The sequence below is a fragment of the Lepidochelys kempii genome, chromosome 17, assembly GCF_965140285.1.
Source record: "Lepidochelys kempii isolate rLepKem1 chromosome 17, rLepKem1.hap1, whole genome shotgun sequence".
NCBI classification, from domain to species: Eukaryota; Metazoa; Chordata; order Testudines; family Cheloniidae; genus Lepidochelys; species Lepidochelys kempii.
In genome coordinates this window covers 3,620,162-3,644,405 of record NC_136396.1, presented here as the reverse complement: position 1 = coordinate 3,644,405, position 24,244 = coordinate 3,620,162, and the positions used below count along the sequence as shown (strand labels likewise).

Genomic DNA, 24,244 nt, shown 5'->3' with positions numbered 1-24,244 from the left:
GGGAGGTGACGGACACGGGGGGAGACGGACACAGGGCACGGGGAGGTGACGGACACGGGGGGAGACGGACACAGGGCACACGGGAGGTGAAGGGTACGGGGGGGGAGGTGAAGGGTACGGGGGGGAGGTGACAGGCACAGGGCACGGGGGTGAGGTGACGGACACAGGGCACGGGGAGGTGACGGACACAGGGCACGGGGGGGGGGTGACGGACACGGGGGGAGACGGACACAGGGCACACGGGAGGTGAAGGGTACGGGGGGGGAGGTGAAGGGTACGGGGGGGAGGTGACAGGCACAGGGCATGGGAGGGGCGACGGGCACGCGGGGGGCTGAGGTCAGGGAAACAGGGCGCGGGGGGGTGACGGGCACAGGGCACCGAGGGGCGACGAGGGTCAACGGACCCGGGGCGCCTGGCACCGCCTCTCCCGTCGGCGCCGGGGGGCGGAGCAGCGACAGCCCGGGCCCAGCCCGGGCCCAGCCCGCGCCCGCCCCCGCCAGCGGCTGCGGCAGGAGCGGCCCGGTGGGCGGGACTTCGCCCGGCCTCGCGAGACGCGGTTTGAAAGGGCGGCGGGCGGGCGCGGCGGCTCTGGCTGAGGCGCGGCCGCGCCATGGAGCTGGCTGCCAGGCCCCAGCCGCGGCTGCTCCGCACCTACACGCGCCGGGGCGCCGGCCTGCGCCGCCTCCCGCCCCCGGCGCCCTGGCTGTCGCCGCCGCAGGACCGCGAGCGGCTCTTCGGCTCCAGCTCCGCCTCCGCCGGCTCGGCTTCCGCCGCCTCGTCCTCCGGCTCCGAGGACCCCGACTTCCAGCCCCCTGGCCCCCGCCGGCCGCGCCGGGGGCCCGCCCGCCGGAGGGGCGGCAGCGCGCGGCCGGCCAAGGAGAACCGGGCCCCCGCCGAGGGCTGCGCCGCGCCCGCCACCCCGCCGGGGAGGCACGTCACCCGCCGGCGCCGCTGGGGGGCGCTCCCGTCGCCGGGGCGCAGGGCGGGGCCCCCCCTGCTCTGCAGCACCCCGCAGCAGCCGGCGCCGGCCGGGGCGGAGAGCCGGCCGCTCCCCGCGGAGGAGAGCATCCTGGGCGGCGGCCAGGAGAACCGCTCCCCCGGCGCTGGGAGGGCGGCCTCGGGCCGGGCCCCCCGCCGACGTCACGGGCCCCCCCGGCCCCTGCTGGCCGAGCTGAGCTCCCTGACGCCGGGGAGCAGCGCGGCGGAGCCCGCGGCGGGGCTGGAGGGCAGCCTGGAGCTCTTCTCCCCGCCCCTGGCCGGGGCCGGCGACCGGGTCTCTCGTGGCCCACAGCGGCCCAGCGCCAGCCCCCTGGCGGGAGACTGGCGGGGCCGGAGCCAGCCGGCGCGCCCAGCATCTCCCCCCGGGGCCCCGAGGCCGCCTGCTTGCCGGTTATCCGAGAGCCGGTGTGTCCTCGTACCCTGCGGAGCCGCCCAGGGGGACTGGATCCAGCTTGTTCCCTCATCATTTCCGGGTAAACACAGACCGTCTGTTCCTACTCGGGGCCAGCCTGTGTCACCCCCTCATAAAACTGTGAGTAGAGATCATGTCCAAAGACTGACCTCACAAAAGGCAGAGAGGGCTCAGCGGACTACACCGGGGCCGTGCCCACTAGAAACTAGCCTAGGCCTGCAGAAACGTGCTAGCTGTCCTGGGGCTGCACTGCCCATTACGGGGAAGCCCCATGTCCTGGTACAAGGTAATACCAGTCCTGATGAGCCACATGATGATTTGAGAGGAAGCTCTCAGAAAAGGAGCTGGAACCTTAGCACAGACAAAAGCAGACACCACCTTCAGCCCTTGGTGGTCTTAAGCTCTCAAGTGGTACCAAACTGGTTGACTGCTAATAATAAGAAGTTGGATGCTTGGCCCTCCTGGAGGGAAAACGATTGTCAGCAGCCAGTTTCCCCCTCTGCCTTGTCTGTAATCTCAGAAAAGAAGTCCAGAAGAAGCAAGGTCATTCCCAGAGATGGTGGTAGAGGCACCAGTAAAAAGGCCTGTATCAGTGGGTTCAGCTCCAGCCGATGGGGGAAACAGGCAAGGCGCCGCCCAGTCAGACGCAAGAATTCAAAAACTCCATGGCAGCAGGCTGATGGCTCCTTCTTTCAAGAACAAATGAGGCAAAGAGGAATGGAGAAAAATGCCCTAGAGATGTCGTCGTCTTTTCTGTGTGACTTTTCTTTCCTTAATGACTCCCAGTGGTGGGCCAGGGCTCGAGCATCTCTCTCTCTTCACAAGAAAAAGAAAGTTTCCACTGAGGAAAGTGCCTGTGGCAGCATCCCTTGTACTCCTTCCTCCAAATCTCAGCTTGCAGGGTACCATAAATCCCTGTTCATTCAAAGTGTCGGCTACTCTAACTGGCCCAGTTCCTCCGTGCTCCTGCTGACTCCCATGAAGTCCCATTCTGTTCTGGAGGTGATGCTTACAGATGCAGAGAAGGTGTATGGGGAATGCCAGCAGGAGGGTCCTATCTCCTTTGAGGAATGTATTCCCCCAGATAAGATGAAGAACTGTTTGAAGATTGGGGAAGGAGTATTTGGGGAGGTGTTCCAAACGAACAGTGAGAAAGGAGCTGTGGCTTTAAAAATCATTCCTGTTGAGGGGACTGAGAGGGTCAATGGAGAAGCTCAGAAGAGCTTCAGTGAGATCTTGCCAGAGATGATAATCTCAAAGGAGCTCAGCCTTTTATCTCAGGAGGTAGAACACAGGACTGTAGGGTTCATTGACTTGTACTCTGTGCACTGTGTCCAGGGGGCATATCCCAAGCATCTTCTGAAAGCCTGGGACAAATATCATGAACTGAATGGATCTGAAAATGACCGGCCCGACCTGTTTGGAGAAGAGCAGCTGTTCATGATCCTGGAATTTGAATTTGGAGGCAATAACTTGGAGAATATGAGGAATCAGCTAAATTCAGTGGCAACAGCAAAAAGCCTGCTGCATCAAGTTACTGCTTCCTTGGCTGTGGCAGAGGAGGGACTGTACTTTGAGCACAGAGACTTGCATTGGGGGAATATTCTGGTGAAGAAAACCAACTTGAAAGAGCTCCGTTATACTTTGAATGGAGCAGTTTATACAATCCCCACGAAAGGAATTCATGTGAACATCATAGATTACACCCTGTCTAGGATGGAGAAAGATGGGTTAACGGTCTTCTGTGATATTTCTACTGACAAAGAGCTGTTCCAAGGAAGAGGTGACTACCAGTTTGATATCTATAGGCAGATGAAAGAAGAGAATTCCAACAACTGGGCTGACTATCACCCCCATAGCAACGTCCTGTGGCTGCACTATTTGGCAGATAAACTTCTGAAAGAGGTAAACTACAAAAGAAAGCTATCATCATCCTCTGCCTTGAAAGGCATACATAAACAGCTCCGAAAGTTCCACAGAGAAGTCCTGAACTTTACCTCTGCAAGTGATGTTCTGCTCAATAGCAGCCTTTTCCACTGATCGAAATGGACCTTTGAATGAGTGATCACAACATGATGTCCTTGTACTGTCACTCCCTTTGCTGTATTTTTGGAATACTTAAACATTGGCACATTTGGCATGGTGCAGATGGTAAATGACCTCTTATGTCCATGAGTTGAATAATTTCTAAGTGTTCAGCTAAAATAAGTGAAGATCCATTATTGCAAAAAAAAAAATTGAAACATTTCACAGTTGAAATATTAAAAATGGTTCTACATATGTTAAGTCCTTATTTTGAACTTTAAGCTCCTTTGCCACTTTTAGATCATTAAAACTGATGACTTAAATAAGCTACAGTAAAATCTAGCCTACTTTTCATTTCTCACATTGGAAAATGAAGACCTGACCTAATATTGCTAATACATTTGAGGCATTCCCTTATAAAAAATGTGGTTTTTTGTTTTTAATTAGCACTTGTATAGACCCAGCTTTAACACATGCTCTTAGGTTGGCAAACTTCCTAGATTAGCAGAATGAATTTGACAGGTTACAATATGTAAACCTTGAAATAGAAAATTAGAGAAAATACTCCTGGATGCTGTAGGAAAACCCTGCTTGAATATGTTTTATCAGTAAGGCTATGATTTTGTCATGGATATTTTTAGTAAAAGTGATGGACTGGTCATGGGCAATAAACAAAAAAATCACAGAAGCTGTGATCTGTCCCTGACTTTTACTAAAAACATCCCTGACAAAATGGGGAGGGAGAAGGGTTCAGCACCCTGTCTGTGTCCCTCCCAACCCCCCGCAGTGGCTGGGAGCTGCAGAGACCCCATTGCCCAGTGGCCCCTGCCGCCCTGTGGGGGGTGGGGGTCCCCCACCACCCATAATGGCAGGGGAGCTCTGGGGAGGCATCCATGGCCACTGAGCAGCTCGGGTCCCTCTACCATGCACCACCATGGTCACCACCAGTGGCAGCAGCCAGTCAGTTATGGGTCCTGCTACCTGCAGCTGCAAGAGGGTCCTTGGAGGCTGGGTCCCCTGATGCCTGCAGCAGCTGGTCAGCTGTGGGGGCTCCCAATGTCACGGAGGTTGCTGGAGATCACAGATTCCACAACCTCCACGACAATCTTACCTTTATTTATCAGTAAGGGTCTAAACCTGCTCTCCTGAAAGTCTGTGGAACAGGAATTGCACGTTGAAAAAGTTTTAAAAAAAAAATACCTGTGTTCTTGTTATATTTTTTGTGTTTGTAATAAGATTCTTTTGTATGCTGATAGGAACCAAAATCTGTAACGTAATTTGAGCTCCAAAGCGGTTTTCCCCATTGATCTACGAAAGCAAATGCACATGAGAAAGGGTGAACAGTTGGCCCTAAAAAATCCAGCTACATCGATGTTATTAACTTTGTACCTACATGAAAGGAACTCCTTGTTCTCAGAGTGTCCTTGACTAACATTCACATATACCACTGGAGTTGGCCTGCAGACAAAAAGATAAATCAAACTAAATGGATCTTGCATTGTTATTGCTGCAAATTAGTTCACGCTGTAACTGATAGAGACATATCCCTCAAATAGAAGGAAAGTTATCACACATCCAGTTTTAGTGAAAGTCATGTTTATCTACACTTATTTTAAAGGGAAAGAATCTTGAATCTATTTAAATAGTTTCAGGTACTAGAGAGAAAAGGAGTACTTGTGGCACCTTTGAGACTAACCAATTTATTTGAGCATAAGCTTTCGTGAGCTACAGTTCACTTCATCGGTGAGCTACAGCTCACCGCATCACTGCATCCGATGAAGTGAACTGTAGCTCACGAAAGCTTATGCTCAAATAAGTTGGTTAGTCTCTAAGGTGCCACAAGTACTCCTTTTCTTTTTGCAAATACAGACTAACACGGCTGTTACTCTGAAACCAGGTACTAAAGAGGCCCCTGACTTTCCCTGCCAGTTAGGTGGTTTTACTAACTATCACATTTTTTCAATCTCTCCCTCCCCTGGTGATATGTGAGACTCCTACAAAATGGGAACCACCAACTATATGTAGTGTTGTCAAACACACAAAGTAAGAAATCTTAGGATCTATCAATTACAAGAATCACAAGATTACTGTAACAATAGTTGACTGTTTTAAACAATAAGGTTAATTAAAATTTTTGTAGAGGAACAGCAATTCATAAACAACAAATTATGCTATAGTCTTAACAGGGTTCCCCTACTTCACTTTACCTCCAACACAGGTTTGTAAATGTGATGAGAATATCAATAGCACTTGGCTACTCCGTAAGACTTACTTGGTAAGAACTGCACTGAAAGCATATCTGATATCAAGTATGTGTTCTTCAATCAAAAGTAGTGCTATTTTCATTTACACTAAAAATAAAGGGTAAAACAACACATTTAGTTATCTACCTGGTGTGTATATATGGTATATTTATTTTCACTGTCGCTAAAGCTTCTATAGTTTGACATTTGCTGACAGTGACTTTATACAAGGAGAATGAAGAGAATTATTGCCACTGTACAGTCAAGAGCAGCTTTTGCAGAGCTACTAGCGGTCTGAACTCCATAAATATAATATGGTAGGAATTCTGACCTTTCCTTTAGCATTTCCTGTCTCCCCATATTTCAAATACAAGTAGTGTGTGAGCATACAGCAATGCTCACATCTGTCATAGTTAAGGGTGATTCCACATGTGCAAGAAGCTTGCTGGCATGGTAGAAACACGTACAAAAACCTTCCCCTTCAACTATGCTTGCAGTAGAGTTGAAAGGCAAAAATTCCAGATTTAGCTGTCTAAAGTTAGTCAAATAAAATCTTTAGTTTCCTAACATCAGTTTCCTGATTTTCAAAGATGCTGAGCACCTGCTCATTCCTGTGGTCTTATTTTCCACACTTAAGTCCAGCTTTTTAGGTGCTAAATCATAGGTTTATATTCCTATCTTGTTTGAAAATGTTGACAAATGAGTCAAGTACAATTTTGTGCCCATTACTTGGGTATAAATATGGCCTCAGCTTTTTTTATTTTTAAAGGCTTACTTGCCTTCCCCCCAACCCCCTAGAAATCAGTCACAGACTTCCCTCCCCTCCCCCCGCCACCCCCAAAAGAATACGAGAGGATAGCAAAGGACTCTGAAAACCTGCTTTCCCAGGCCCCAGTTAAGTGGGTGGAGGGAATTTAGTACCCACCATACCTTGCCTCCCTAAAATTGATGGGGGCCTCAACAAAAAATCCACTCGGCACATAACTGGGCCTGTGTTTTTGAAAAAAGTATACACTATACACTGTTTTTCCTACTGATGAAGAAGGGGTACTAGGTATCCTTCAGGAAAAAGTAGTAAATCAGGACTCTGCTTAAGTAATAAGTAAATTTGTTGGCTTTCCCATTCTCTCTCTAATTTCCAAAGAGAAAATATAATCCTCAGCTGGTAGGGGAATAATTTGTACATACATGGACATTTCTAAAAGAACGGAGGGACGGATAAGTAGGGTTTCCATGGAACTGGCTCCCACAGGCTGATTAATGGAGAAGTATTAAGGAAATAGGAGGTGACTTATGTTTTCTCTTCTGTCTATAATATGACAAGTGAGAAAGGGCATGTCTTACTTTGTGACGTTAATAGTGATGTTCGCAGTCTTATCTGGAAATAAAGCTTCATCTAATTGCCAAATCACTGAAAAATGTGCCTATTATGAAGAAAGAGATTATTAAACAAAAGAAGCAAAATGAATATATGCAAATTTTTTTTTAATTCTCACTTTGCTACTTTTAAAATAGATTTAGTTGGATAATTTTATTGTCCAACTTTCTCTCCAGTATGTGATACATATGTATCACTATGTATAATGAAAAAACAGCCAAGGAACAGATATATGCCAATAGCTAGTGTGACAGTCAGGGTCCAGACACCCCCAGGGGAAAACAGAGGGTTTAAACTCCCAAAAAGAAGCAGTTAAACCAAATGATTGCATACTATGTTATTTTACTGTAAAAGTATATTGACTATGGTCTTTTACAGAAGCTTTTACTGGTCTGAAACTGATGGTTATCATGAGATATGTATAGAGACTGTGGTTATGAATGTATGTATTTGTGTACATAGAGAACTGTGCTCATAAGCTTTGGCTCCATCTCACAGCAGGGAGGTGAGCAATCAGACAGGGAGAGGCATCTCCCAAGCCAGATGTTTACACAAAACCGGACTCAAGTAACGATTCATTGTACAATCCAGGAACAGAGAAATCATGGGCCATTAGAGTTCGTGGTAAAACACTGAGGCAACTGGGAATTTTCCACTTTTCAATATCTATAATGAACTGAAGAATAAAACTGCAAACCCTTTTAAAATAAAAGGGGTTTGAAGTGAAATCTATCCATAAACAAGAAGAGCTTGTAGGTGGGAAGCTTTCTGTGAATGCTGGATTCTCCCACCCCTGCACCAGTAGTTAAGGGGTATGCTGAGAAAGTGTTCAAAGGCAAGAGGTAAACTGTATTAGAAAAAGAAAAGGAGTACTTGTGGCACCTTAGAGACTAACCAATTTATTTGAGCATAAGCTTTCGTGAGCTACAGCTCACTTCATCGGATGCATACTGTGGAAACTGCAGAAGACATTATATACACAGAGACCATGAAACAATACCTCCTCCTCCCACCCCACTCTCCTGCTGGTAATAGCTTATCTAAAGTGATCACTCTCCTTACAATGTGTATAAAATCAAGGTGTATGAAAATCAATGTGTATGAAAATCAAGAAAATAACAGAACGCCACTAGCCGTCACCTTCAGCCCCCAACTAAAACCCCTCCAACGCATTATTAAGGATCTACAACCTATCCTGAAGGATGACCCAACACTCTCACAAATCTTGGGAGACAGGCCAGTCCTTGCCTACAGACAGCCCCCCAACCTGAAGCAAATACTCACCAACAACCACATACCACACAACAGAACCACTAACCCAGGAACCTATCCTTGCAACAAAGCCCGTTGCCAACTGTGCCCACATATCTATTCAGGGGACACCATCACAGGGCCTAATAACATCAGCCACACTATCAGAGGCTCGTTCACCTGCAAATCCACCAATGTGATATATGCCATCATGTGCCAGCAATGCCCCTCTGCCATGTACATTGGTCAAACTGGACAGTCTCTACATAAAAGAATAAATGGACACAAATCAGATGTCAAGAATTATAACATTCATAAACCAGTCGGAGAAGACTTCAATCTCTCTGGTCACGCAATCACAGACATGAAGGTCGCTATCTTAAAACAAAAAAACTTCAAATCCAGACTCCAGCGAGAAACTGCTGAATTGGAATTCATTTGCAAATTGGATACTATTAATTTAGGCTTAAATAGAGACTGGGAGTGGCTATTGGCCTGCTAAACCCAGGGTTGTGAGTTCAATCCTTGAGGGGGCTGTTTAGGGATGTGGGGTAAAAATTGGGGGATTGGTCCTGCTTTGAGCAGGGGGTTGGACTAGATGACCTCCTGAGGTCCCTTCCAACCCTGATATTCTATGATTCTAAGTCATTATGCAAGGTAGCCTATTTCCCCTTGTTTTTTCCTCCCCCCCCCCCCCCCCCGACGTTCTGGTTAAACTTGGATTTATGCTGGAAATGGCCCACCTTGATTATCATGCACATTGTAGGGAGAGTGGTCACTTTGGATAAGCTATTACCGGGGGTGGGTGGGTGGGTGTGTGTGTGTGTGTGTTTTGGGGGGGGGAGGGTGAGAAAACCTGGATTTGTGCTGGAAATGGCCCACCTTGATTATCATACACATTGTAAAGAGAAAAGGAGTACTTGTGGCACGTTAGAGACTAACCAATTTATTAGTGCATCTGAGGAAGTGAGCTGTAGCTCACGAAAGCTTATGCTCTAATAAATTGGTTAGTCTCTAAGGTGCCACAAGTACTCCTTTTCTTTTTGCGAATACAGACTAACACGGCTGTTACTCTGAAACCTGTCATTGTAAAGAGAGTGGTCACTTTGGATGGGCTATTACCAGCAGGAGAGTGAGTTGGGGGGGGGGGGGCGGAGGGTGAGAAAACCTGGATTTGTGCTGGAAATGGCCCAACTTGATTATCATACACATTGTAAGGAGAGTGATCACTTTAGATAAGCTATTACCAGCAGGAGAGTGTGGTGGGAGGAGGTATTGTTTCATGGTCTCTGTGTATATAATGTCTTCTGCAGTTTCCACAGTATGCATCCGATGAAGTGAGCTGTAGCTCACGAAAGCTTATGCTCAAATAAATTGGTTAGTCTCTAAGGTGCCACAAGTCCTCCTTGCTAATGCTAATGAAGTGCCATGGCTGCCATATTTGCAGACCAATAAGTGAAGAAGAGAGTACCTCAAAGCACTTCTCATAGAATGTTTTCATTATGTTGTAGATGAAAGCCTTGGCTCTTTCAAAATCCTCAGGCTCTATGCTCCCTGATCCATCCAGAACAATGGCGATCTCTGTCCCTGAGTCTGCTGAGACATGAAAAGCATGATTTAGGTGAAGGTGGTCAGGAGCTCAGAGCTCTTGACTAGGACCATCATTATTCCAGCATTGCGAGAAATGCATCTCAATAGCCAGCTAACGGGCGTGAAACTGCAAAGCTGCAATTGCAGTGTCAGCATTCAGAGTGCAGCTGTCCTCAGCAACACAGGGAGACTTTAGGCTATGCTAGTCATTGATATTCAACAGCACAATCCCTTGACAAGGTATTTCATCGCTTACATGAGTCATCGTCATCCTCTTCCATGTCAGAGCTGATCTTGTTATTGTTGCTGTTCTGGTTTTCATAGCCAGATCCTGCCTCTAGAAGATATGCCGCCAGAAACAAGAAATGAAGAGGGAGCAGAAGGGGAAGAAAAGAAATAAAAAGTGAAAATATGCTTAGCAGCAGTGCCCTGGGCCAGGACTCCGTGAGCTTCACACATTCAGCGTCCTTTCAGCCCATAATGGGTCAGACTAAAGTACGGGCTTAAGACAAGGGTATAGTAGCTACACTGCAATTGGGAAGTGCAGCATGGACAGGCATCCTCAAGATAGCTTTGTTCGAGCTAGCTCACTAAAGAGAGCACTGAAGGTGCAGCAGCATGGGCGAGCTGCCGAAGGATATACCCAGGGTCCTGGACGGGATTCTACTTGGGCGGTCACCCTGTGCTGTCACACCTACATGGGTACTTTTAGCCAGCTAGCTTGGATGCCTCTCGGAACTGCAGTGTAGAGATAGCCTAGGTGTGAAACCCTGGCCTCAATGAAATCAATGGGCGTTTTAGCATTGACTTCAGTGGGAGGAGGATTTCACCTCAGAACGGAAATGGAATGCTGTGCGGTTCAGCCGTGACATGGTGCCAGGTGTAACTTACCTTACGCTCACAGCAGACATTCCTGGCAGTACGTTAAAGGATCTTCTGGAAGATATGTCTCTGAGAAGGAGGGTCGGTAGTAACCCTGCAACGTACTGTGTACATGACAAGAACTCGGAGCAGAACAGTATTCAATGGAAGCAATCTGCCAGCACGTGAGCAGAGGATCTTGGTGCGCATGAGCCTCTCAGAAAACCTGCTACATCCCTCGAGTCCCTTAAAACTGGGAGTTGTAGTTACAGGTCACTTGGGACAAAGTATAAAAGGAAGGGGAGGCTGGATCAAACAGGGAAGGGTGTGGCTCAAGCAAGGGAAGCCTCTGGGAAATTATTACCCAGGGAATTTCAGCTGATTTGATTTTTGTTTTGTTTTTGTGATGCTTTGGCAGATAACGAACAAGGTCTTTAACGGTCTGAGGTTTGGAGCTTTATTTACATTTACAAAACCACAGCACTCCTCATTGTGCAGGCTACAGAGAACGGGAGCGTTTGTTAGTGGCAGGACACTACTGCCTTTTACCTGAGGTACCCAAAATATTTCTGTCCAGCACTGACAGGAAGCCATCCAAGGCTTTACAGGCAGCTTAAACAAGTAATCTTCATCAGGGTCTGAGGCAATGAGCTGCAGCTCTTTCAAGGCCCTTTGCTTGCTGAAGACGTCACCGGACCTATGGAGAAGAAGCCAACCACTAGGCTATGGCAGGGAAGTGGAGCAGTTTTCACACAGAGACACAAAACAAACAAATGCCCAAGAGATCCAAAAACACTCAGGGCAATAACAGAGTGAGGTGTTTGCAGCCAGGAGCCTGGATTCCAGAGGGAATCCTCATTCTGAATTATTCATCTGCAAGGAAATAGCTAATCCAAGCCATCCTTATACCAAGAGGCAAGAGAGTAATCCAGTTTCACAGACCACTTCCAATTTAGGCCCTAGGCCAATGCAAACCCTTCTGCCCAAGAATTCATCTGAGCTCACTGGGCCAGCAGACTTTATTCTACATCACTGTGAAGTTCTGCTCAGAGTGTAACCAGACTGAACAGCAGATGGGGCCATAACAATAAATTAGCTAATTCATTAATCATCGCCACCTTCTTACATTGATAAAAAGGTTTTTCTCCCAGAGGATCCCAAGAATTTAGTGTCACACCCTGGAGTGTGAGGGGAGGGAAAGTTTTGCTTTTCCCTTGCTCTTGAGAGAAGTGCCATGTGGATTCCAGGATTTCCCACAGAGCAGACAGCACCTCAGGGTTTAGGATCTTATTTATACACAATAAACTCTACGGCACCCAGAAGAATGGAAGGCTGACTGGGTCAAGGAAGTCTGGGTATTTCAGACTGGATGCTTAGGCCACCCTAGATTTCCTCTCCACTCACCCTCTCCTTATTCCCTGGCTCACTACCAAAGTTTCTGAGTACACGCATCAACAGAGGAATGTCACTCTAAACAGGTAGCCCTTACTCACATTGTTATCCGTGGAAGTTGCTGGTCCTAGCAGTCCTTTCCACTTCCCTCTAATTGCTTTTTGTCTTTGAAACGAGCTATAGCAAAGGAGTTGGGCTCACGCGTCACTTCACACCTACCCCAAGGGCGTAACGTTCGATTGTGGCCATTTTCGGGGAGCTCATCACATCCGTTAAGCTCAGTGAGTCCAAAAAGATCTCCCCATCGGTCATGACAAGGATCATCCTGTGAGCATCCTTGACCGAACTGCGGCTTTCATTGAAGATCGCATCTCTGCAGGAATGCAAACCCGGATGCGTTTTATGGAACACGCTACATGTGCACAGCTGTATGTCTGTCAAGGTCATCAACGGGCTGATGGTGGCTCCCTGAAATTCCAGCATGCGAGAAAGTTCCCACTGCACTAACACATGTGGAGGACACTAAGTCATTAGCAAATGGGTTTGTGCTCTTCAGGGACAGGATCACTCCATCCAGGGTAATAATGCCTAGCTCTTAAAACAGCGCTTCTCATCAAATGATCTCAGAGCGCGTTACAAAGCAGGTCAGTATCATTATAAACGAGGCATGGAGAGGAGACATGCCTTGCCTGAGGTCATCCATCAGAACAGTGACAGAGCCAGGAATAGAACGCAAGTCTCCTGAATCCCAGTCCTGTACTCTATCCACTAGGCCTTACTCCCTCCTCCCCCCACTAGGTCAAGGGGAACTCTGAATCTGAAGGCAGGTTCTAATGTTCTTAAGGCAGCTGGGAGGGAACCCCAGCTTTGCCCTTTAACCACCCCTCCAATGGAGGATACCTGGAACAGACCTGATGGATTCCAGGGGGAGCCACATCCAGACCCCCTCTGTCAGTGGGACCTTTGGGCCAGGGATGCATTATGAATGGAGGAAAGGGAGAGGCTCCAGGCTGTGAGAAGAAGACACAAGGCGGGATCAGAGGGTGTCTGCGGGGAGCAATTTAAGGAGAGATACGCCACGAGCATGAAGCAGAAGAAATCCCAGGGGGGCTCTAGAGTTCTCGAGGGCGTGTAACTCACAGCACGTGCTGCAGGGCAGATGCAGTCTTGGTCACAGAGCCCAGCCGCATTATGTTATGGACCTTGCAGAGAGCAGTAGACTTGTTGCTGCTTTCCTGCAGGTCAAATTCAGTTTGGATCTCTGCTCCGTACTGTACCACAGCAAACGTACCCTGGGAAAGGCAGAACCAGTGAGGCCAGGCAAGAGCCAAGGCAGCGATCCCCAGACCACTTTCTCCAAGTGCCAAGCTTGGCATTAAGTACAGTGGATGGGAAGTGTCTCCTCAGCTATTCTTGACTCTATATGGAGCACACAGTAGCTAGCATATGGATCTATTTCCCTCCCATTTTATCCCTCTGCTTTTATCACACCCTGTATTCTGGCAGCCCCTGCTTGGACAGTTCCACAGGTCGGAGAACAGCGTGCAATTTCTTTTGCTCAAGTGCTGCTATTTTTATCCATTTTATCCATCTGAACTTCTAATCTGGCCCAATCTTCCCTGGCCCTGTCGTCAGCCTCTCGACATTCCCAAGTACCATGTTCACTGTAATTAAATGTAATGGCTGAGATGTCTTTCTTTCTCTTGTAGTTTATTTTCCTCGGTTGTGCTTCAAAGTACCGTGGAAGTTTTGCGTGATAAGCCATCTAAAGCACCTAGACTAACCCAAAAGCAAGAATGAAAACCCACCCCCATGCTGATCTAGTCGCTCCTCCAACCAGTCTCCACGCTCCAGTTCTCCTTGTCTCTGTGTGGTTTCACTCTTGCACTAAATCCCTCAGGAGAGACAGACTGATACAGACCCTCTGGATATTTCAAAATCCATCGTGTTAAAATTTAGTCAAACTTTTAGTTTGCCCTTTAACTAGCACCACGCATCTGAGGATCTGAGAGCACTTTAACATCAAGCAGCCGATCAGCACAACAACTCTGCAAGGTACAAAACCAGGGCAAAATACAAACCACACTGCTTCAGCATAGCTGTTCCACAATCAAATCGGAACAGGAGTGGGAGGGAGGGAGGGCAAGGAACACAGATTCCAGTAGCATAGTTTCTCATCGGGCTGGTAAAGTGCTCAGACAGCATGGAGGTAAGCATAGTATAAAAAGAATTACCCCATTTTACAGAAGGGGACACTGAGGCACAGATGGTCAGTGAACTGCTCAAACACTAAGTCAGGCAAGAGTTGAGGCTGGAATCCAGATCTCCTGACTCCCAGCCCTGTGCATAACCCAGAAGACTTTTCAGTATCCCTGGGAAATCACAGCCTATTCTGTCTATTGAAACATGACAAGACTCTGAGACGCCTGCCCAGGTCAGGAGGAAGAGCAGAGCACACACCTCTGGGCATTTCCTCCAGAATGACGTCATCATGTTGGAGATGAAACCCTTGGCTCTTTCAAAATCCTCAGGCTCGATGCTTCCTGATCCATCCAGAACAATGGCGATCTCTGTCCCTGAGTCTGCTAGGAGAGTTAAAAGTAGACATTTGAAAGGACAACAAGACAGAGCAGCATAAGCAAGAGGTCAGGAACCCCAACCTTCCCCAGCTTTGCAAATTGGGAACCACATAATTAGCAATAATGAAAAAGGGGAGAGGAACAGGAATTATTTCCCCAAAATCATATGCAACACCCGGGGCTCTGGAACCTGTGTCCAAAACGGCTGCATTTTCGCTCAGCTTCTGTTGAAGCGACTCCTGGTTCTGCAGCTTCATCAGTGCTAGCAACGATGGGAGCACCAATTTGGTGTAGCCGCTGATTTTACCAGCATGTCATCCAGCCACACTCAGAGTAGATCTAGTTGATATTGTATGGCGGTTTACACTTGGGAACTCCACCAGTACTACACCAATACTGAGAGACTTCGAGGAAAAGCTCAGTGACTAAATTACTACGATGATTACTACACATCACCACAAATCAGCCTTCATCTTCCCCCTTTTCCTACCCAGCTCACTCCCAACAGTGGGTTGAAAGTTATTTAGCTCCCATCTAACACACCTCTCCACCCTACTCCCCTGACTCATGAGACCACCTAGGCTAGCACATACCTTCGCATGCATGGCTGCTTCTTGAATTGTTGGAGGTGCTATCGACAGCTGTGCTGATGCCCAGGGCACTGTCTGCACCGATGAAGTTGTCAGTGTCCGTAACGTTGATTTTGTTGTTGTTGTTATTTTGGTCCCTGTTGTTAAATTTGGTCTCAACTACAGAACCAAAATAAAATAGTTTTTAGAAACACAAGTTTTTAACTAACAGGTTATGATGCAGATATATTTCTCTATCATAACCCACCCCCAGAGGGTCTCCCAAACCAGCATGCTAGGGGATAGATTTTTAAAGGTATTTAGATCCCTAAAGATTTAGATCAGTGGGAATTAGGTGCCTATGCACTTTTGAAAATACCACTAGATGCCTGCTGGAATCCTTAGACACCTAAATGCATTTAAAAATCTGTCCCTCAGTGCCTGATCATGCAGGATGCACAAGGCATGTAACAGAACATAAGTACACACAGTTATTCAAGAATGCCTAGGGCCAAATTCTACCCTGATGTCCCCCCGCACAACCCCAGTGAAATCCGCAGAGCCACATTTGTATAACAGATGGCAAAATTCAGCTCAAACTCTGGTTCTTAGATACTCCTAGCAGGCAATAGAAGCCACCTGGCTGGTGCTCAGAGGCATCTGGTGTCAGGGGAGCGGAGCTGGAATGGAACTGAAGTCATGGACAGCACAGAGGCAATTCCCATTGTCAAGGTCCCTCCCCACAGACAAGTTGCTCGCTTTGCTTCCATACTGATATTGCCAAGGTTAAGGAAAGCCTTCTCTTGGAAGTCTGCTGTGAGCTGGGTACAAATTCCATTCAACTCTTCTGTGATGCTAAGGGCCCGGTGCCACTTTTTCTGCAGGCAAGCCTGTGGGGGAAGGGAGGGCAACGCTGATAAGTAATGAGCAAACTGACCAAAGATGTGCAAAGAAACCAACTGGCAACACTTCAGAATCAATCAGGCCAGGGGACCAATAATCATGCCTGGGTTGTGTTGGACTTCAATGCTTAACCAAAGCAAAGGGTGAGGCTTCAATCCAGGACAGCCAGGAAGTGGTGTTAGATTTAAAACACACACAAGTCAACCGGGCTCCAGAGATAACAGCAGCACATCAGCCAAGTCCAAGTCTCTGCCCAGTTCAAACACCTTCTGCTTAGCCTCCTTTCCGCCTCCTCTCGGGAGGGATGGCATCTGCCAAGCACCGTTTCCCCTTGAAGACTCAAAGGTACAGCCCTCCCCACAACTGAAGAGAGGTCCTCAAACCTTGTCACCTGCATGGCAATGCAATAATGCTTGAGGCTAGAGGCCCACTGACTGCCAGGATGCCATCAGTACACAGCAGTATTAGTTCTGATTCTTTATATATTGCAGCAAATGGATACTGTACATTACAAACAGACATTCCAAGCCCTGAGGATCTGCCAATCTACTTACCAGGATCCATTCTGCGCTTCTGGCTATCACTATGCCACCATCCTGGATATTTTTTGACTTTTGAATATTTCCTAAATAGTGTTAAAAAAATAAAATAAATCAAGCAGAAAGGGGGGGAATTTAATTAAATGGAAATATGCCTCGTAGGTTTCCTAGCACCGGTCATCTCAACATTTCTCATCCTTGGGCAGACATGATACACTCAGACAAAGGCTGCTAATTCAGTGTGAGGGCTTTAGGAGTAGCCTATACAGTTAATCCATCTGTTAATATGCTAAGTTCAACTACTGTGGTGATGGGCACCATGGAAACACACCAAGTTTTCCCATGGATTCCAATGGGCTTTGAAGTAGGCTTCAAGTTAGACGGTCTCCAAACACTAAGATAAGCTTCCCCCCAAACCATGGCAGTGTGCATTTGGATTTCTTTTCCCATCAAAGCTGAGTGATGACCTAGAGATCCTTCATGCGTCAGGAAGTTCTCTCTGCCTCCTGCCCGAGTCTCTCTGTGATGGCACTTGCTAGCGTTTGCAACGTCCCCATCCCGTTCAAAACCAATTCAGAGCAACTACTGGGAAGACTGAGCCAGACTGTACCTCTCAGGCCAACTTCCTCGCAGTGGAGCCCATTGGAGGTAAGAGTACACTTATTCAGCCTACCGAGCTGCCTGCTTGGATTGTCCTCCACTGAGGAAGTAGCCAAAACCCTAAAGAAAATGGAGAAATAAGAAGGGCAGGGTGGGAATGAGGAAGCGGGGTCTGTTCTCATTGCAAAGTACAAGGGAGAAATCTATGTAACTATCAGCTCAAGCCAACCATGCTGGCTTCCCCTCTATGTTCCCATAGGTCACTGTTGTGTCTGACCCTTGGGTAGACTTAACTCATCATCGGGAGGGAGGGATAGCTCAGTGGTTTGAGCATTGGCCTGATAAACCCAGGGTTGTCAGTTCAATCCTTGAGGGGGCCATTTAGGGATCTGGGGCAAAAATTGGGGATTGATCCTGCTTTGAGCAGGGGATTGGACTAGATGACCTCCTGAGGTCTCTTCTAACCCTGATATTCTATGATTCTATGATCATCACAGCCAGACAGATATTTCGCAGTTCAATAAAGGAAGCGAAAGGTCTCTCACTTCCCCCCCACCACCTTAGCTTGGCAGCAGCTCTCGCAGCCCAGCTTTTAGTGTCTGGCCTTACAGCTTTTCCCATTACAATACCATGGGGTATGTGGACAGTGCCAACCAGCGGCTGGTCATATACATAACCATCACTGTTCTCAATAGCTATTTGACAAGATGCAGTATGGTGCAAGACCCGACATTTCCCAGTTTAGGGAAGAGCCTGGGATTGCATTGCATATGGCAACATCTGCCAGGTTTATCCAATTTCTCTTGCAGACTCTTGGGTGGGGAGGGAAGGGGGAAGTCTTCCCACCATTCCCTCCCACCATCCTGTCATTGTCACCAGTGGGTCCCTTCCTGTGCTATTAACAAGAGATGGACAGGGAAGGCTTCCACCTTAATATGCTCCACCTTACCCTAGTCACCTGCACCTCCAGTCCAACCATTACCCACAGCAATGCCAGTTGCCTTAGCTGGCGGTATGGGGCAGGGAGACATCATTCATCTGATTCTCTACCCCCGCTGTGCTGAAGCAAGCAGCATATTGTCTGAAATACTGAGTCAGGTCAGGTGGGCCACGACCAAGCAATAGGTCCCAAGGGGACTTGCCCAATTCCCTCACTGGAAGTGAGGGGAGCCCAACTCATCTATGTAGTGGGCAGTAAGGCAGATCCCCCAGTCCTAAGAGATTCCCGCACTGCACTGGGAAATGACACATGCTGGGGGTATTGTCTACTTCACTCTCTGCTGAAATGAGCAAGGGCATTGTTGGGGGTTTGTTGGTTTTGGTTTTTTTAAACACTCCAAAGCTAAAACCAACCCTTCCTCCTTTATAGATACACTGCTACTCTAGCTCTCTCCCCTACACTATCTAGGCTGTCTCCATGACAACCCTTCTATCCACCTATCAGCACAGACACCAACTGCTGTTCCCCCACAAACCCAAGAGAACAAACACGGCAATCTCTGGCCAGTTATGCCATCACATCTCACGGCAGGTGCTGGGGGAGGGGTTGGAGCAAATACAGTTGTATCGTAGAACTTGGCTATAGACAATGGATCATGTGGTGTGGTCTGGATGAAAGCTGGAGGCATGTAGGTAGGAATAGCGGTCAGTAGGTTTCCGGTATAGGGTGGTGTTTATGTGACCATCACTTATTAGCACTGTAGTGTCCAGGAAGTGGATCTCTTGTGTGGACTGGTCCAGGCTGAGGTTGATGGTGGGATGGAAATTGTTGAAATCATGGTGGAATTCCTCAAGGGCTTCTTTTCCATGGTCCAGATGATGAAGATGTCATCAATGTAGCACAAGTAGAGTAGGGGCATTAGTGGCCGAGAGCTGAGGAAGCATTGTTCTAAGTCAGACATAAAAATGTTGGCGTACTGTGGGGCCATGCGGGTACCCATAGCAGTGCCGCTGATCTGAAGGTATATATTGTCCCCAAATGTGAAACAGTTATGGGTTAAGGACAAAAGTCACAAAGTTCAGCCACCAGGTTAGCCGTGACGTTATCGGGGATACTGTTCCTGACGTCTTGTAGTCCATCTTTGTGTGGAATGTTGGTGTAGAGGGCTTCTACATCCATAGTGGCCAAGATGGTGTTTTCAGGAAGATCACCAATGGATTGTAGTTTCCTCAGGAAGTCAGTGGTGTTTCGAAGATAGCTGGGAGTACTCTTGTCGGGGTATTTTAGCCATCAGGCCAGGGGAGATTTTTTAAGGAGAGACTTGAAGGTGAATAACGAAGTCTAGTCTAGTAGCCTGTCTGCTTCAGAGAGAGTTGCAAGAAACTCTATTGTGGAAAATTATGAGATAATCTGCCCACCTATGTAGGAAGGGAAGGTAGCTTAGAGACTGTTGTAAGCAATGTGCTGTGAAATCTTTGCCAACAGAACCAGCCATGAGCAAAATTCAAAAGGCTGGGAGGCTGGGTTTGGAGAGGCATCTGTACTTATTGCAAACCTGTGAACATTGATTTCTCTCCTGAGATTGCCAGGGGGACAGAGACCACGGCTTGTCTATATCATGTTTATCTTTGGCTTTGCATGTGTGTCACAGGCTTTGCCAAAATCAGGCTTGTATGGGTTCCTTCCTGCAAAGCCACTCTGTTAGGGGAGGGATGGCTCAGTGGTTTGAGCATTGGCCTGCTAAACCCAGGGTTGTCAGTTCAATCCTTGATGGGGCCATTTAGGGATCTGGGGCAAAAGTTGGGGATTGGTCCTGCTTTCAGCAGGGGGTTGGACTAGATGACCTTCTGAGGTCCCTTCCAACCCTGATATTCTATGACAGACAATCACACTTTGAGGAGACACGGGGCTTAAGTGAGACTGTAGCTCCAGAACTCATACCAGAGCCATTTAGAGCAGATTGTGGCATTCGGGGGTGGGTTGGGGGGTATCTCAGGGCTCTGAACTTCTGAAGCAGGAGTAGGGATGGGGGTGGGTATGCTTCTTGAATTGTGCATGCATCTTTTGGCGTAGTGCATGTCTAATAATACAGTATGTTTATAAGGCCCCTTCCGTCAGAAATGCTTTATAAAACTACATTAGAATCATTTCCCCCCTGAAATGCAGTCATCTCTGGGGTAGTCACGCAGACAACCAGTGCACACAGCACACCAGCAGAAGGGAAAGGCAAAACTACAGCCATGGGGCAAACCTCTAATCTTACGAATAATGCCATGGAATTGCTTAAAACTGGGAGGTAGCAAGGGCTGGAGGAAAGAACACAGAGCTGGGAACCAGGAACTCCTAAATTCTAAACACAGCTCTGCCAATGACTTGCTGTATAAACAAGTCACTTCCTTTCTGTGCCTTAATCTCCCCACTCATAAAAGGAGGCTAAAACTGATCTTCCTCCCACAGGGGTGTTCTGAGGAATGAGGAATTAATGTTCAGACAGGGCTCTGAAAAGGTGTTTTCACGAAAAAAATAAATAAAAAGCCGTGTGCATCACATATTAACTGATGCATGATGGACGTGGCCTTTTCTGTATGGGCAAAATAGCTATGGAGTTTATATACAAGGGATAGAACTGACAGAAAGCTCCTCAGCACATAACCAGGACATGCTTAGACCCAGAGCTGAGCCCAGCGTCTACAGGCTAACACCTGATGATAAAACCCACAGGCACAGAAAAGGGTGACAGAGGATACCAAAGTGCACTGAAGAGAGGAGCTCTGTTGTAGGCTAAGATGGGATAGAGGTCACTGACAGCTATTCCATTTTAGTTTAAGTTTACATGAGTTAGATCCGGGCAGAGTAGGAGTTCGGGAGTTTTAATTAGAATTGTAGAAATCCCCATGCAGTGTTTACATGGTTAATAAAGATGAAAGTCACCTATAACTCTGAGCTTGAGTATGTTAACCTAATGTTAGTATCCTAGGAGAATACACCTAACAGACAAATACTCTACTCTTCAATGGCTGACCTATAAAACCTATTTCAGATGCATGCAATCTAACACACAACACACGCACACAAAAATTATGTTTAAAGAACATTGAGGTTGCAAAGCCAATCACTCAATTTAGGAAATGCCAGAATTAATGTTAGCTGTGCACCCCTAATTCGCCCCCCTTATGATTATGCATTCTGATACACATACTGGTTTTTCCAAGAGAACCCTGCCTTGTTCGCTGCGCAGGTGGGAGGATGCTCACTCTGGGTTGTTATGCAATATTTCTTTTTATCCTCATCGTTCACTGTGTGGTCTCAAGACATATTCACCACACACCAGCCAAACCCTGCAAATTATTTATTTCCCTGTGGACTCTTCTAAGGTATCCTCACCGTGCTATCTGAGTGCTTCACAAACATCCGTGAATTTATCTTCATGCACACCTGTGAGGTGCGGTAGTAGGATTAGCCCCATTTTATTAATGGGGGACTGAAGCACAGAGAGATTAAAGCCAAAATTGTCAACGTCCACTAATTTTGTGTGCCTAACATGAGATGCCATGGGCCTGATTTTTCAGTGCGTTTAGCATTTTTATAGTGCTTTGTATGTTCAAAGCCCTCCTCCAAACAACTTCAGTTGCAGTTTTGTGTGCCCAGCGCTTCTGCAAATCAGACCACACAGTCTCAAGTTGAGCACCCATAAAATAAGGAACACATAGTTAGTGGCTAGTCCAGTTTTCCAGGGCAGCAATCAACTGCCTTAACCATGCAACCATCCTCTTTCTTCCTGCAATCCCCTGCCTCATTCACTTCCAACTTCTGCAACAAATGAGGAAGGGGTTCTATAGACAACAGTCTCCTCCACAACCCTGATTCATCCCCAGAGCATGGTCCAGTTAGTGCACTGAATAAGGCACGGGTCTTGTGGAGGAAACTGTATATGATCACGTCAAGATTGTAACAAAATACATATGAAGAAGGGGCTGAATGAAGGTTGCTACTCCCTCCCCTCTTATCCCCTCCTTCCCCACTTCATGTGGGTCAGGCTGATTCCACCTTCTCCTCCAAGCTGCTTGGGTGCCAACAGCAGGGGCATGGAAAACACAGAAGACAGTCTCCTGGGTTTCACTTCTGGTGCTTGGTGACAAAAGAGCTCCTAGCTCATGTGGGGAGTAGCTGCAGGGAGCAGCCTGGAAATGAAGCATCCTGCCAGTATCAAAAGTGAGTAGGTTTTTAAACAGCTATTTGTCCTCATTTATATTTAACTTCTTACTTCCAGAATTTCAAAGTGAATTTTCTAATTCATATCTGCCTCTTTATTTATATCAATCCTTATTTCCAAATAAAGGGCTGAGAAAGAGGTTCTCTTTTTATCCTAAATACTAAGTTCAGAACACTTGATCAGAGTTCAGCCAGCCAAATCTCCATGGGCAATGAATTACTCAATGCATTCCCTGATTGGCACACAGACATGTATTTCTCAGGATGCTTATAAAAGGGAGAGCTCATGGACATAAAGACACTGGTTCACACGCTGCTCTCCATTACAACAGTGTAAAGACACTAACCTCACTGACTAAATAAAGCTTTTTACTTATGTAAATGAGAACAGAATTTTCTCAGTTGATTCATCGTGATTATATAGTGCAGTCTATCTATATACCCAGGCAGTTATATGATCCTCACCACTATAATATCTGAGCCCCTACCTGTCTGTCCCCTTAATACAGTTGAGCCCAGTGGATTTCACGAACACTAGCTTTTTCTAGAGAATTGCAAGAACTTACAAGACACTGAAATTACGCCCCCACCCGCCCCCACGATTAACTGATCATGCTGAAATACTAGAAAACCAATAATTTTGCAACAAGGACTTTTATACAGTGCATCTACAGTAAGTGCTGAAACCTTGAAACTTCCAAAATACGCTGCAGGCATAAAGCACTTTACTTCGTCAGCTTAAGTGACTGCCTCAAGTCCTCAGATTCACAACTTTCTTTTCACAGTCCAAGACTTACGTTTTCTAATTTAGGCGGGTGGAAAATAAATAAAATTCACTTACTTATTAAAAAGAGAAGGCATGGAAGGGACCTCATAACTCTGTTCCTGGCTTTCACGTGAACGATGCAGGACTGTAGTTTCAATATCTCACTCTGCCTGCAGATGACTCTCCCAGGACTGCTGGCTGCTGAGACACAGTTAGGCAAGTCTGTTGTGGATTTCCTAGTTGGGGTTTCAGTGTGTATTCTAGTGAAATACATTGAAATATAGATGCGGCAAACTACTGGCAGACCATTTTTATCAGTGCCTCTATCTGTCTACCAGCATCTGTAGCCATTACCAGGGTATCCTTGTGGGTTACCTTTGAAAGCTGTTTCAGAGTAACAGCCGTGTTAGTCTGTAGTCACAAAATGAAAAGGAGTACTTGTGGCACCTTAGAGACTAAACAGTTTATCTGAGCATAAGCTTTTGTGAGCTACAGCTCACTTCATCGGATGCATACTGTGGAAAGTACAGAAGATCTTTTTATACACACAAACCATGAAAAAATGGGCGTTTACCACTACAAAAGGTTCTACAGTCTCTACGTAAAAGAATAAATGGACACAAATCAGATGTCAAGAATTATAACATTCATAAACCAGTTGGAAAACACTTCAATCTCTCTGGTCACGCGATTACAGACATGAAAGTTGCGATATTACAACAGAAAAACTTCAAAACCAGACTCCAGCGAGAGACTGTTGAATTGGAATTCATTTGCAAATTGGATACAATTAACTTAGGCTTGTGTTATACCAATAAAATAAAAACCAGCAGGATCTTATTAAAGGGGAAAAGGCAAAATACCACATTTATTGTGAATACAGAAAGAATCATAGTAAGCAGTTAGTTATAGCTATAACATTCCATTCAATCTCATATTTATTCACACATTCATTCATACAAACACACACACACAGGTTCTGCAA

At 46.9% G+C, this 24,244-nt stretch overlaps 1 protein-coding gene across 1 annotated transcript; it reads left to right on the top strand.

Moving 5' to 3' along the window:
- Positions 1 to 574: 574 nt before the first annotated feature.
- HASPIN (histone H3 associated protein kinase) lies at positions 575 to 3,762 on the top strand. Its single transcript, XM_073315685.2, has one exon. The coding sequence runs from the start codon at positions 611 to 613 to the stop codon at positions 3,449 to 3,451; it is 2,841 nt and encodes a 946-aa protein (XP_073171786.2). The 5' UTR covers positions 575 to 610; the 3' UTR covers positions 3,452 to 3,762.
- The last annotated feature ends 20,482 nt before the right edge of the window (positions 3,763 to 24,244 follow it).